This window comes from Micrasema longulum, unplaced genomic scaffold, assembly GCF_059751315.1.
Source record: "Micrasema longulum isolate JH-2025_06_02 unplaced genomic scaffold, ASM5975131v1 h1tg000760l, whole genome shotgun sequence".
Taxonomy (NCBI): Eukaryota; Metazoa; Arthropoda; class Insecta; order Trichoptera; family Brachycentridae; genus Micrasema; species Micrasema longulum.
Genome location: NW_028277954.1, coordinates 86170 through 102721, shown reverse-complemented (window position 1 = coordinate 102721; position 16552 = coordinate 86170). Strand labels below are relative to the sequence as shown.

At 35.7% G+C, this 16552-nt stretch overlaps 1 protein-coding gene across 2 annotated transcripts in view; it reads left to right on the top strand.

Moving 5' to 3' along the window:
- Positions 1 to 1876: 1876 nt before the first annotated feature.
- Positions 1877 to 16552, top strand: part of Pc (chromodomain protein polycomb) — a 61574-nt gene continuing 46898 nt past the window's right edge. For both annotated transcript variants that reach the window (XM_088230431.1, XM_088230430.1), the window contains exons 1-2: positions 1877 to 1996; positions 2628 to 3044. In XM_088230431.1, coding sequence (XP_088086557.1) covers positions 2976 to 3044 — 69 coding nt within the window. In that variant the 5' untranslated portion in view covers positions 1877 to 1996; positions 2628 to 2975. The remainder of the gene's footprint in view (positions 1997 to 2627; positions 3045 to 16552) is intronic.

Sequence of the window (16552 nt, the reverse complement as noted above, 5' to 3'; positions counted from 1 at the left end):
ACCTAGGTACTCACTGGCATAATACAAGAGTTAAATAATCGTCATTTTGTTTTGACCTAGTATCGACTAACGACTAAAGTTACTAAAGCTAGGGTTTCCTAGGACAGCGGTGCCCGTATTTTAACGGCCGTAGTAAACGGTGATGCAGTGGACAGCCATCGTAAAAGTGATTAGAGAGTGGTTTCCTAGGAAAACGGTGTTAAATGGTGTTGATAACACCGTTTTCCTAGAAAACCACACTCTAGTCACCTCTACGACGGCTGTCCACTGCATCACCGTTCACTACGGCCGTTGAAATACGGGCACCGCTGTCCTAGGAAACCCTAGCTTTACAGCACCACAGTACAAAATACAAATGGAAAACTTCCGTTTAAGCATTTTCACTAAGTAGGTAGGTACATACTTAGCGACCGACTATCGTGTGAGAGCGGGTTATTTATTTATTAAAATATTTTAAATGCAGTTCTACTAAAATTGTCAATAAAAAAACTCAAATAAACATCTATGTTTCTATGTTAGCCAACCAAAAATTGTCTAGAATCTGGAAGAAGGAACACTTGGGTATAAAATTAATTTATCTCTAAATATCTATGTACCCACATAACAATTAGTAGAAAAATGCCTTGATCAAGTAGAAGAAGATTCTTGTTTCGAGAAAGCATGTTTACAAGAAATGAAAGAATATAAAAAGATGTCGAGAGAAGGTTGAAACGCGATCTCTTGGATGAATTTGTGTAAAATCAATGTAGGTATGACAGGGTTAAGAATGATGAAATCACGCGAGAGTGAAAATCCGAGATATAATTAAGATAAAATTAAAGGGTCACTGAGATGGTTTGGTCATGTAGAACGAACGGACGAATAAATAATGGTAAAGCAGATATGTGGCGAGATTGAACGGCAACGCAGGACGTGGACGGTGAAGAAAGACGTGGCGCCATCAGATAAACCAAAATTTTAAATCCGGTCATTTCAAAAGCATACACAACCAAAGGGCATATATGACAAGTGGAATGTGGAAGCTAGGAATGCATGTCAGGATAGGCGTAAGTGGCGGTCCATCCTCTCTTCCTACCTAGTAGATAAGGGTAAAACTGCTGGTTATGCTGCTGATATCACTTCTTTACAAATTGTGATTTTTTCGTTGAATCTTAAAACTTGAATCTCATGTTATGATTTAAAATCGTGGTTTGTCGCATAACCGTTTTAATGAATGCGGAGATTTCAAAATCCTCAGTCTGAAAGTTATTTCAAATTATGCAAATCTATCTATATTTCTTCTAAGAAATATCATGAATGCTGAGCCTTGAATTTAATAAAAGAACCACGTTAAGATGCCAAGGGATAATACGATAAATTATCACGAGGCACAAAAAACATTCCTTATAGGCGTGCCTTTTTAGTTCGCTTCGTTTTTTCTAACGGACAGGACCACGTGCATTGTTCCCGCCGAGCCGCTCCGAATACATTATGTTTGAGAAGAAAAAAAACGACACAACGCTGCGAGCGTTTATTTTTATAACATATAATCTTCTCTATGGCCGAACAAAAAGAGCGGGCCCGCAGCGCTCGCTTTCCCCCTCGGCCCTAAAGTTCCGAACGGCGGTCTTTTTTTGTTCTCCCGACGAGACAGCGCCGCGAACAAAATTCATTTCCAGTTTCGTGACCTCCTCGCGCAGCCTGCCGCGCTCGAAACGAACGAAAGGCGGAGTCTAAATCAAATGGAGGTCCGCAATTGGCCGGCGACGTGGTGGGGATGCGTTCGATCCCCTCGGCAGCCAATGGGTGCGAAGGGTACGGCCGATAATTGTACGTCGGGCCGCGGGGTTGTCGGCTCTCCGCGCTCGGAACGCCGAGCGGAGTTTAGTTGGTGTATGCCCGCGCTACGCTGCGGCTGTGTCGTCCGTTTCCGAGAAATTTTTTTTTTCTGAAAAATTTAAGTGGTTACTTTTTTTCAAACTTGGGATTATCATAACGGATTTTATCCATCTTTAAGGTATTTATAAAAAAAAAAAATTAAACATTTTTTTTCATGTTATGATTATAAAATATTGTTCCGTATTACCATTCCAAAGTACGTTTTTGAATTTTTTAGTTTTGTGATATCTTTGCCCCAAAACCTTATTACCAAATAAAATAATTATTATGCAAGCTGACTCGGCAACCTAGCATATCGATGGTAGGGTTGGCGCCTGTCTCGCTCGGACGCGCGTAACGCGGAGTCTGTCTCTGTCTCACTCTCGGCACTGCGGACGAGTCCATTTATGAGGCGAGGCAGGAAATTTCGTGGCCCATGTATTCAGGTTGTTAGTTGCGCACATACTTTTTTCTGGTATTTATGTATCATTATCGACTTAGATAAGAAAGTAATGTGACTAAAATACGAGAAAAACATAGAAATGCACTGTGTAGAGACAGCAACTCTCATATTTGTACAATATGTCAAAATTTTGACATTTATGTCATTAATGATTAATTGAACATCTCTAATCAAAACGATCCCTTAAATTTTGCTTTTTGTTAGTAATTAGAAAGAATAACAATACATCGAAGGTTTTGTAAATGTCAGGAAACAAACACCGGTAGTATTTGCGACTATGTTGTAAAAAAAATGTATTTTTTTACAGAGGAGAATATCGAGCGAATTTGGACATTTGACAACCGAACGCCAGTGAACTCTAGCGAGTGAAAAGTGAACTAAACTGCCTAGGTGGGGGTTCGCCTGACGTCACTCGCCCCCCATGCTTCAGTGTTGTGGAATGCGCGGAGCCATGTAGACGTATCGCCGGCGTATTCTTTATCGAGCCGGTTGAGCGGGAAAACGTTGTTTATCGAGAGCTGTGCCGCGCGACAGCTGAGCGACCCTCGGATATTGTAAACAAGCCTGAGTTTGGATTAACATGCTGTGAACGCGAGTGAATTTTGTGATTCTTCGCCATTTGGATTAATTGGGATTAACAATACTCAACATTGCCATGGAGCTGGGAATCGTCGGAGATCGGGTCTATGCGGCCGAGAGGATTATGAAAAAAAGAGTGAGAAAGGTACGTCATCTTACACTTTTTTGTGCAATTTTACCGCTCTTAACTAGACGTGAAACCATTTCTAAATTGATGTCCCATATACTTTTTATGCAAGTTGGAATAAACGGGTTTCCGCGCGAATACAATTGCACAACATTTTAAAATTATTTTTTGCTTAGTCGCTATTCTTTTGTTTTTTTCTTTTAAAAACTTTTCTTTTTCTGGCATTATTTCTTAAAACATAACGAATAAGAACGTTATTAATCGGCATTCAATGTTTTTTTCACTTCAGGAACACGATAAATTAGATTTTTTTGTAAGTTATTTTAATAAATCCAATGTTTTTATATTTTTTAGTTAAATTACACTGCATATGAATGTTAACCGTTGCTTTTGAACATATGGTAGAAATGGATTTTGTTTTTTTTAGAAAAAAACCTCAAATCATTCCTTAGTTTTTTGTGGGTTTCGGCATCAAAAATGTAAAATTGTATTTAGTTTTTTTTTGTTTTAAATTCGGAATAAAACTTAACGCTATTTGTTTTATTGCATGCATATCTATTAATACATTACATGCACACACCTATTTTGCATGGCTAGTAGAAATACATAATTTTAAAAAAATAGGTTTTATCTAGCAGATCCTAAAATTTATTTGTCCAATTTTTCGCTGTTCCGATAATTGATGAATGAAATATTATATTTGACTTTTAAATGTTAAAAAATTGCTTTTCGTAGACTTTTCTTGGAAGAATACATTTTTTTTAAAGTTGTATTTTTAAGACTTACTCCGGTCACATTAATAAAATAACACTTTTTGGTTTGATTTTAATCCATGATAATATTTATACCGTCGTCTTTTGTTTTATATTCATTTTTTTTTTAAATCTATTTTACAAAATGTATTTTTTATGCATGTTTAACCAAGTTTAGCCAAGGAATGGAATCGTCATTCGAAAACAGAATTTTAATTTCAAAATTCTTTTCGTTATTTTGTATCGTATCTACTATTTGATACCTGAATGCCCTTTCTTGTTCAGAAGATGCCATTTGATTGAATAATCAAACGAATTTGAGGGGTTGAAAGGTTCCTAGTTCCGATAACTTGTAATGGGGTTACTTTGCACAATGTGGAGTAAACGTGTTTTAAAAGCGTAGATCCCTTCCGATTTAGGTACCTGTATTCGATATTTATTATTTAAGTACCTACACATTGATATTATAATAAAAACGATTTTCTGTATATTGTAGTTATAGTATTGTGTTGTAATTACATGATTTATGTGGTTCCGTTTTAAAACTACGATTGTGTCTGATATGATATTAAAATCTTCACGGTTCGTATGTATATTGCCATTCCCCGATTGTAATTGATAGATTGGCATCAAAATCTGCTAACTATGTCATTTCTACTCCTATTCAATATAGGGTTTCCTAGGACAGCGGTGCCCGTATTTTAACGGCCGAAGTGAACGGTGATGCAGTGGACAGCCGTCGTAACGTCGACTAGAGAGTGGTTTCCGAGGTAAACGGTGTTAAATGGTGTTGATAATACCGTTTTCCTAGGAAACCACACTCTAGGCACCGTTACGACGGCTGTCCACTGCATCACCGTTCACTACGGCCGTTAAGATACGGGCACCGCTGTCATAGGAAACCCTAGCTTAAGGTATGTCTCAAAACGACGCGTAGTAAAATTCAGCAACATAGGTTAGCTCGCTAGCGCGTTTCACCTACTAAATACGCGATAAGAACTAAGAAAGCGGTTTCTACGAGCGTTATAATGTTCAGAATACCAGCCTAGGTCAGGGTGCCCAATTGCGGTAGTTAATTACAGTACTAAACACCCAGACTTGATCGATCTACCGGGAATCGAACCCGACACCCTCCATGCACGTGGCGAGCGTCTTAGCCCTTAAGTACCGACACCATGGGGCCGCCAAGTTTACGGTAAATTAATGTGTTATTTGTAGGCTATCGAGTATTTAGAAAAAAATACAAACTGGCAACAGACAGGTAGAGGTATAGGTGCCTACCTACAAGTTGCAAAATACATACGTATATATTTTGTTTACCAATCGGTAAGTTTTCCAACTCGAAATGATTGGAACAAAATTGTTCAATTGGACCTCGAAATGCCGTTTTGTGGGTGAGGATTTACGTAAGAGTTGATTTCCGTGGAAATTTAATATAAAACAATCGCAGCATCACTGAAATCGCTATTACTTATACCTGCATTGACACTCTTTAACATAAAAACTTAGCGCGTAAGAATCTTCATTAAAAGTGTCCATTTTGTTAGTAATTGTAAAGGTTTTTCAGTCAATGAAATATTTTCACCCAGTTTCACGTAGGTATTCCAGATTTTTTGATCTACATAGATGTGTTAATAATCTACCGTTAAAAAAAATTGACCTCACTCAGTTAAAAACAAGCTTACAGATTAGGAGCAAACCCAATTACAAAAGAGGCGGGCTTGGAATTTAGGAGTCGGATTGGACGAAATTAGGAGTCGGTTAGGATTAAGTTAAGATAGATAGGAAATTTCCTTGTTTATGTTCTTCGTATGATCTCCAAAGTACCCATAGAAGCACAAATTAGAACTTATTAATTAGGTACTAACCGTTTCCTTTAGTAACTCGACTTTCTTTCAGTTCTTTGCCTCGCCCCGTATTTCGTATTTTTAATCTTATTTCGTCTTAATTGCGTTTTTTCTGTTGAGAAATATGAGATTTTCACGTTTTGAAACATTGTCAATATTTCCTTTTGCGAGTAAGTAGTATCCTAGATATTCGGTTAGTACCTTCTAATACAAAGAATAAGGCTTTATATTATCAAGGGTAAATTTTAATTGCATCTTCTTTCGAGTTTCTCGTTCTCATATACCTACAAATCGTAGAAAATGTCTAAGCTATAAATAAAACTATGCAGCCGCGTCTATTGATTGCTTTTTAATGTTCTATTTTGATGCACTGAATAATAAAAGAAAATAAGCAACGTTTTCATGAAACCGAATCCAGAAGACGCGTCAGTTTTGAAAAACGACGTTATTTTGTTTTTATTGTCATTCCAACTTAACCCGCGCTCTCCATTTCGAACGTGGCCGCGTGGGAATACGCCGCGACGCGCCGTACAATACCTACAGCTCTATCTCCCTCTCCCTCCCTCTCGCCGTCCTCCTCGGCTAATCAGTCGCCCCATCCCTGTCTCGCCCGGTGAAAATTTCAAATTTGAAATACCGATGCGGCCGGCTTCGTGTGAATTATACGACCTATCCGCGCGGGGCAAAGCGTCGATTCTAAAATGGCGGACACTGAACAAAAAGCGACGGCGTATTCGATGCCATCTTCTTATCGAACCTGCTATGGAAATTATGTTTTTTACCATTTACTTTTATATCTTTCTTTTTTTGTTTCGCATAATACAACCGGCTTAATCTCTCGGCAGTCATTCGTCAGTGTAACTTATATTCCGTGCATTAGATTCCTAAACACAAAAAAAAACTTTTTCGCATTTGTTTTATCATTCATCATTCTCCATTCGTAGTGCATTAAGCGCCGAGAAGGCTAGGTATGACCTACATTGCAAACAAAATGTAGATTTACAAAGATAAATTAAAGGTACAAATCGTCGGGATCGTAGAACAACGACGGATGTATGGAAAATACTCATTGACTTTCTTTTATATTTGATCTTGAAATTTTATATAAGGTTTTTTCCTGGTTTGAAAAATACATAATATACTTATATAACTAACCCAAGTATCGAATAATGATTTTTTGTATGTGACAAGTGTCCGCTCTGATTCAAATGTGGAAAAATTCTCATGACGAAATATATAATTAGGTACCTACCTACCTTAATCCTATGCATTGTTTCAAAGAGATTTTTTTGATTTTTAATTTTTTCAAAATTAATAACAAAAAAAAAACAATATGACAACTAAATATTTTTTTTTTACATTAATCAAATACATATATTTACATTAACGTTTCCCATTACGTAAAAGAAATAAACAATTATTGTGTACATAATGGGGAGTGACGTCTTACAATAGATTATTTTATTTTAATCAATAATATTTTTAGAATAACATAAATAAATTACAAAAAGATATGAACGATGTTTTCAATCAGTGTTACGTAAAGAAGAATTATAGATGTAATTTTTTTTACTTCTTTCTTAAGTATATTGTATTCCTGACTGTATTTTTTATTATCTTTGTTAATTTCATTAAAGAAAAATATTTCTCTGTAAGTATAATGATGTTGTGCAGTAGTTGTTTTTGATTTAGGAATTAAGATATTACCACCTGTTCTAGGTCGCGATCAATTTTTACTTCCGTGATATCTCGCTTCTGATGACAAGAGAAGAGCATTATTTTACACAGAGCCGGATTCATAATCTGAGGAATCCTTCTCCTTCTGTAATCATGGATTACTTTCTGTAAAATTATTATGTAAGAGCTCTAATTTATCCACAACTAAATATGTCTTAAGGTGCCCTTCCTACCCCTAACCGTGCCCGTGCCCGGTGGTGCAAAGTACCCGTTGGCACTGAGTGTAGGAATAGCGATTGCATCGTACGTACCTATCCGCTTCATAAGCGTTTACTTAAATATACTTTGGTATAATCACAGCGGTTAATTATTACAATTAACTATTATGATCATTTAGAGTACTTTCACATTCACAGAAGGGTTTTGACTGGTTTAATATCTAACTATTTAGATGCTTATGATATCTTTGCTCAGGGCCTAAATTATGAACGCTATCTTCATCTGAACATATATACCAGTAGCGTGCCTAGGGTTTACGAGTAAGGCAAGCCGATATATATATTTTTAAATCCACATGTGGTGTAATTCCCTGACGGCCTCATAGTATAGTGGTCAGCGCATTTGCCTACCATGCAAAAGGTCTCGGGTTCGATTCCCGACATGGTTGATTTGAAATATTTATTTAAAAAGGTGTTTTTACACTAGTATGTGTCATAGTCCCTGGACTGGTACTTGAAGCGTAAGACTGATCATCTTACCTTCATGTAGCAAAAAAGATTAAGATATACTGCGATTGCAGTGCTCTATGCACCATTAGGTGCGGAAAAGGAATGATGATGAATTCACTTTTGTGAAAACATGATGTATGCTTTCTTCACTACAGTTGTACAGTCTACAAAGCATCCAAAAGGTATATTATGACGAATAACAATATTTTATGAAAATATGCATAGGATAATCTTTTCTGAGTTTGTTTAAATAAACAAAATAAAGAAAACACAATATTATTTTATATAAAGTAATTCCTCAGATATCAACCATTACCAATAAGTAACATTAATAAAATATAGCATGCGTAGAGTTGAATAATAGTCATCGGAACCCATAGGTACATAAATATAATAAAGATAAATTATAATTGATATAGAATATTGGAAAAGGAAAAGGATAGTAGATAGGCAAATAAAAAAGAAACGTCGGCCATCTCCGAATTCTTTTTATATATGACGTTTGCACAAAATGAAGTAAATTATCATAAATCTTAATCAGTACGGGTCTTTAATCAATGAAGATAAAAATAACCGTTTAAAATTATCAAATTCCGCAAAAAAGAGCATAATAAACAATCGTAAAGTTTGTTCGATACGAAATACAAGATACGCTCTCTGCCAACTTTACCTTAAAGAAGCTGGCTTCAGATTCCCATATAAAACTCAACATATACAGACAAACATTTTATGAGTTTACTGTTTGTTTACATGCGAATTGCACCGTGAAATAAGCCCCATAAGAACCCCACGTGCGAGAGCGAGATAAGAAGACATAGTGTCGTTCGCGCACACGGATTTCATACGGTTCGGATCTCGGGATGCGTACAGTACCAACGTCGAACAGATCTCTAATTCTCATGCGGCGCGAAATTTAAACAACGAAATGAATTATTTTTAAGCGTTTGGTCCAGATTTGGTAATTTTGAAATAAAATTAATAGGCAAGCCCGGCTTATGGGCTTCTATGGAAATACCGCCACTGATATATACATATATAAAAATGTAAAAGGGTGTGTTGGTGTGTATTTGTATGAGAGTAAGTGTAGAGGTGTGTTTGTGGGTATTTTTGTGGGAGTAAGTGTCCAGGTGCATGTAAGCATGAGTACCGTTAAAAAGCAAGTTGGAGCATATCGCAGCTAGATAAAATAAGCGCATATCTGAGTACGGTATCAGAGACGGTACTTAACTTCTGTACTATCTGTATCTACCTCGGTATGTTCTCGACATCATATGATTTTTTTATATATTTTTTATATTGCTTTATTATTTACCTTGCTTATAATATACAAGGTTTATATTTGAAAAAGTGGATTTTTCTGCAATTAAATATCTTAAAAATTATCTAAACTATTGGGATCAGGAGGGATATATTAATGTGAAACTTTTCAGCATTTGCTCACGTGCAGAAGAAACCACTTATAACTCTTCTAGAGAAGCCGGCCTGTTGGCAGTAGTCAACATGCCTTCCTCCGCTCCACTAGAGGAGTGTTCGGCATTTTGTTCCCTACTTTGGTTTATTTTACAAATTGCCTGCACTATATTGATCATGTATGATACTACCTCTCGTGTGAGTTCTTTATTACCTATCACCGATGGGATGTCGCATAGATCTTCACCCCGGCTTCTGCATCGCGCCTCCAGCTGTTGTCTTTGAAAGCTGAAAAGGGGGCAATGCATCAATAGGTGAGAGACATCTTGATGAGTTTCACCGTCGCATGGGCAGCTGTCGATCTCAGAGAGCTTGAAGCGATTCAGGTAGCTCATGAACCCACCATGACCCGTAAGCATCTGAGTGAGAGAATCGACCAATGAATGACCCCAAATATTTAGTCCGCATTCCTTACTTCATTACATTTAAATAAGTTCTCATTTACAGGGTTTAATGAACGCCGTGTATTTTCAATATGCTTCTGTGATAAAAAGTGCCCACTTCAAAGCGATTATAAACTCCAAATCATCCCAATCCAAGCAAAAAATGCTCGCTTGAACACGATTTTTGTATGACTTTTGCTAATTACCAAGACGGTATAGTTAACGATTGTCCGTATTTATCTACTGAGCGATTACAAGATCAGCTCTCGATACGTACACTCAGAAAGATAGTAAAACATATGGAAAAAATATAATAACTATGTTTTTTTTACAGTGGTAACTTTTTACGGCTAGATGCTCTTGTATGTTAAAAGGGCAGCATCTAGCCAGTTTAGCCACTGTTTCTAGCCGTACATTTTTCAAAACTGACAGTTATGTCGGAATTTAATTCTACTTAAAAAAATACTTATTTCTCTCTTATATTTTTAATAAGCTTTTAAGAAAAAAAGTGTCAACCTCAGAACGATTAAAATTTTAAAAATATCGTCATTTAAGAAAAAATTACTCGGTGGGACAAATTTTTTATCACTTAGATAAACGTATCGAAGGGTTCTTGACCCGTCGGTATAAACCGATGTGCTTACATCAAATCTTGATAGTGGGTGGATCGGTAGTGTATCTTTGTAATCGGTCGGGAGAATTTTACGTCATACTGAAGCTATGTCATTTGAGTGAGTAGATATTTGTACCGTGACGTACGCTTCCCCTTGATTCAGTTTGATGTATCTACCCAAGTAGTCGGTAGTGTATCTTCGTAATCGCTCGAGAGACTATATCTTCAACTATACCGTCATGGTGAAGGTATGACGTACTTATCTTCCCATCACAATCGAGGCCATGGTGATAATTGTTTTATGAGAACACCTTGTCGGGATTCGAACTTGTTATCTAGTCGTACAAATAAAAAAATTCTACTCTTACTTTCTAAAATTTTACTATACCTATCCACTTGTTGCTTATACCTATCTATCTGTCTATGTTAATTTGTTTTCTAACTTTTTTTCTTATAAAAGTAATTCTGGCCAGACCCGCAATTATTTATTTAATGCGAGTGCTTAGCGCATTCAGTTGAAGAGTTCACGTTCACGCGTCATAGTGATGTGACAACTTGAGTATCCCCTCTCCTCCGCCTTCTTGGCGAGGGGATCGTTGCAGTAGTTCTGAGTCTTGATAAAAGTTTATCTAAACGTTGAAGAGTGGAGTCAAAGGTTGGAAGGACCAAGCTTTTACCTACATATTGGGAAATGTAATTTTCAGAAACCGCTTAAGACATTACTAAATGCCACAAGTCAAGTCACCGCGAAATTATTAAAAAATACATAAAGTTTCTTTGAGTGTCTTAATTTTGGATAAATAATAATTTTTATTTAAAAAAAAAAAATCTTAGTAAAAAAGTGGACCCCTTTAAAAGTACTTTTGTCAACTTACGGGGTTTCTGAATATTGCGTTTCATATGTTTTTAATAGACACGTAAGTTTTAAGTTTTTATCTGAAACGTCACCTCACTTTATTATTTATTTCACTTAACACTTTATAAACATAGACAATTTATATACATATAAAAGAGAGCATATTTCCTTAAGATTATTTATTCCTTACTACCCAAACCATTCAGATTAAGAAAATTACATGTACAAGCTTTCATTGTTTCGCATTTCTACTTGGTAGTCTTTTTTTTATTTTATTAAAAACACTTCTTAGTATTTTTTCGTGAAACGTAAATGAGGGCTAGATTGAAACCATCGGTGCGCTCTGAAGCTGCAAGTCATGTTTTATCTAGCTCCTATGTATTATCTATGTATTCTTTATTTGTATCCAAAACTTTGTTCCAAAACCGGAAAAAATGATAATGTACGAAGCCAATGTAAAAACTAAAATATGTTATAATATGCAACCACTATGGGAAACAGGAAATCCAAACGAAATAAACAGACTATAAAAGAACATGAACACAGTACGAGAATATCAGAACAATATCATAATAAAACATTCCAAAAAGAGATAAGGTCAGTCGACATAAAGAGACTACAAAGAAAGCAAAAGCAACTCATCATCATTCCCTTTCCGCACCTAATGATGCATAGGGCGCTACATTGGTAAACCAATCGCAGCGTATCTTGATCATTTTTTGTTCCATAAAGGTAAGATGATCAGTCTTACGTTTCAGGTACCAGTCCAGGGACTATGAAATATTCTAGAGTAAAATCACCCTTTTAAATCAATATTTCAAATCAACCATGTCGGGAATCGAACCCGAGACCTCTTGCCTGGTAGGCAAACGCGCTGACCATTACACAACTAAAGAACTCTTTAAACAAACGAAACAATCAAATGTAACTTAACTCTTTTAATTAGAATCCTTCCAATTTATTCATAAATTAGCCACTGATGTAATTGTAGACGAAGAATTTAAACTTGAATAAAAATGTAGTAAACACAATACGAGAATATCAGAACAATATCATATAAAACATTCTTAAACGAGACAAGGACAGTCGAGACTTATGAACCAGGGACTGAAATTATTCAATAACTATCAGACAAAACTAAACAAAAGACTCTGACAACCTTAACAAAAGATGTTAGATGAAAATATTATCATCGACAATAGAATATGAATTTAAAAAAGCAAAAATATTTTGTTAAATGCATGTAATCCGTAAGGGTTTATATAAATATATAAATATTTTTTTTAATAAAAAAAAATAAAAAATAGCGGCTTTGCGTGGTAATCTCTTCACGATAAGGTTTACTTCATCAGGTAAATAGGTATACAATTATTTTATTCTTTTCAATTTATATTACTTCACACACGCATTTTAGCGGGTATTGAAATAATTTCCACACTTTGTTTAGGCATAACAATATTTTTATTCATACGTTATTGGGAATATGGGCAACATCCGAATTAGCTCCGAGTAAATGCAAAAGCTACAAAATTGAATAGAAAGCCACCACTACTACCGCATGTATTCTGCATTGCATTAGTTGCAATTCCCCTCTTCTTCAGTCCCCCCCTGAACCTCTCCACCAGGCCACCACTAAAGATAGCGACCGTCCCAGCTAAACAAAATCAGCCAAACACGCGCCATTAATAAAAATGTCAATAGACACGACATCGCGTGCTCTTAATTTCATTGATAACCCGCTCACCTTTCAGTTACTACGTCTACTTATCGAAATTCTCGGAATGCTCATTGGAGTCGAGATGTCTGGATAGTATCGTCAATGTCATTCAAAGGCGTAGTTTATTGTTTTGAATTAAAATATTATGTATTTTTTTTTGTGTCTTTTTTGTGAAGTTTCTTCGAATTGCTTGTCGTTTTTTTGCGGTGTACCTATCCCGAGAGAAAATCCTTATCATTGATATCAGTAAGTAGGTAATTGTAAGTATGAAGGTATTCACTTGTACACGCGTTATTTACGGGTGTAGGTAATATGCATATAAATTAGTTGAAAATAACTATTGTATTCTGAGCATAGCAACGAGAAGGTAGATTTGCATTCTATTTTTTTTGAAATACGTTTAAATTATTGGTTACGTAAGCGGTATGCGTTGTAGCGTGTTTGATTTGTATTATGATAAACTATTTGCGTAGTAATGTGTATAATAAATACATTTTAGCAAATTTCCTCGAGAGTTTTTCAGTTAAATCGCAATACGTTGCAGTTAGTGTAAGTACCTACAATGCAGTTCCCAATGAATCATTGGGACTGTCGTCTGATAAAAAGTAAAGAAATCGTCCTTCTTTTCTTTCAAAGTCACGCAATTTTCTTTAAACGTAAATAAACATTGGATAAAAACAATAGATTTCTAAGGTATTTATTATTGATAAAAATATACACACAAATATAAGTTGGTATGTAATATCTTTAAAAAAAGTGAGATTCCATGAAATGTGATAATTACAGAGGTATAAAACTGTTGGACACAATCTACAAAGTCTTTGCTGCATTCTTATTTAAAATATTGTAGGACAACACCAGAGTGGATTCAGACCAGATAGATCAACAACTGACCAAATATTTGCATTGAGGATCATACTGGAAAAATGCTGGAACATAACGTTGAGATTCACCACATGTTTATTAACTTCAAAGCGGCATATGACTGTATCAAAAGGTCGAAACTGTACGAGGCAATGGTGGAATTGGGGATTCCTAAAAAGCTAATAAGACTCACTAAGATGACAATGTCTAAAACACAATGCTCGGTGAAGGTTCAAAACAACAAATCAGATCCATTCCAGACGTACAACGGTCTAAGGCAAGGTGATGCACTGGCATGCCTGCTGTTTAATATTGCTCTTGAAAAATCCATAAGAGATGCAGGAGTAGAAGCAACAGGAACTATTTTTAGAATGACCACCCAGATATTAGCCTATGCAGATGACCTAGACTTAATCTCCTGAACTGTCTCGGGATTGAAAGATGATTTCTTAAAGCTTGAAATGGCTGCAAATGACATGGGTCTTAAAATAAATACAAATATCTCTTTTACCCTGAATTGTACTATTTTGTATCACTTATTCCTTAAAATTTGTTGCAACCGACGAACATACAGCAGTGGACGTCCAGGACGGCGAGAACCTGATGGCTTGTAAAGTAGGCAAGCGTGGTTAAGGCTTTCATGAGTCACCCGCAGTATATGGCATAGCCAACCGTATCGCCTCCGCTTGGCGACAGTTGTCACCGGAGTTTGCTGCGTCCGTTCTCTTATTACTTCATGCCTCACAAAGTCAAGCCACCGCACACCTGAGATTCTTTTGAGTCACCTATTCTCAAAACTCTTCACTGTTTTGGGCCCTAATGAGGTGCCACGATTCGCATCCGTAGAGGAGAATAGGTGTTATGCAGGCGTTATATAGGCGGCATTTGGTTTGCATTGAGTAAATATCCGATCTTCAGACATACTGTTGCGCTTGTTGCTCCTAACCGCACTCCCAGTTATTTTTGAAAGTTGCCCTTTTCTGAAACATATACTCCCGGGTATTGGAAACTCTCGACCCTTTCGATGACATGGTTTGACCGAGTCGGGGGATTCCGAGCATCAAGGCACTACTCAGTACATGGGTTTTTGCAATATTTTAAACCCATGCATGCGGAGTACCTATTTAGCTTATCTACAGTGAGCTGAAGACCCCTGACTAAATTGTCAATCATAACTGCATCAAAAACTATCTACGATTCCATGGCCCCGATTACACTGAGAAGTTAACAAAGTTATCTTCGACTGTCCATAAAAAAGCCGATATTTGTGTACGAAAATGAGTATATTTGCATGAACGTTTAAAGTATCTTCGTCGGTAACCTATAATTATTGAACATGTTTTGAAGAAATTTTTATTTTATTTATTTTTTATTAATAAATTTCATAAAAGGTATACGTTTTTTTTAATTCTATACATATCTACTTTTACACATCTAGTAAATGTTATCACTGTAACTCTCCAAAAAAAGAGACCAACTCTTGTGCTTGGAGAGTTGTAATTGTTTATTTATAAGAGTTTATATAATTTTAAATACGAGTACATGAGAAAAAAAAAACATAGGAAATATAAAGAAAAAATATTAAACTACAATACATTCATAGTAATTAAAATTTAATGTAGTTTTTATGTGTTCAAAAAATTTCTGCTTTTCATACATAAAACTTAATTTTACTTTGTAGATAAAATGAAAGATGAACGTTAACTTCCCATTGTAATCTGGGCCCATATAATTCTATATTTTTGTTAAAAGTAGTCCGAAAAACAAACTACGGAAGGAAAAAATCCATCACTCACTCTGAACAAAAAAATAACTTCAATGCTCGCGCGGACTACTATGGTGATCCTTGCAATTTAACGCCAAATTTAATGCTCGTGTGCGCACACTCAGCGTCTGCGTGAAACTGATTCTTAAGGTGCATTTGTCCTTAAAGAATACACGGAAAAAATATCGATAAAAGTGTCACTCTGGATTTCTATAGTAGTCCGCGTGAGTACTCGTGTTAAATAAATAAAAATAATTATAACACAATAAATATCAATAAATCCTATCTTACTTTACCGTGCCGTGTGAAGTTTTACCATGGTGTGAAATGGGCTATTTGTAACGAATTAATTTCGTCTTTGAATTAACAATCTGTCAAGTATATCAACCTTTTAGTGCCGTCCTTGCGCGTTTAGAGATGGTAAGGTTAGGCCGTTTTACCAGTTTTTCATGTCGCTGTGTATGTGCTTTGCATATATTATGCAAATATTCGCGGTCGAATGACAGTAACAAACATATAAACTGCATAAATAGGCAACAGGTAGGTACTCATATATTTATTTTTATTCTATTTTTTTGTATGCTTTTGGAACAACTGAAAAAATATTGAAATAATCTACGAAACATAAATAAAATCTATTTCTTTTAACAATATGTGCAGTAGCCGGCAGTAAATAAAGGACATCGAGCCTTCGAATATTTTTATCTGTAATGTTATCCACGGTGTTGAAGTGCTTTATCTGTTTAGTTTTTTATTGTTTAATTTTTATCACGAACACTTGGCAAATTTACTATTATGCTCAATATTTGTTTTTGTAAATTTATTGATAATTTTAAGTTGCCAGAATTTCACTC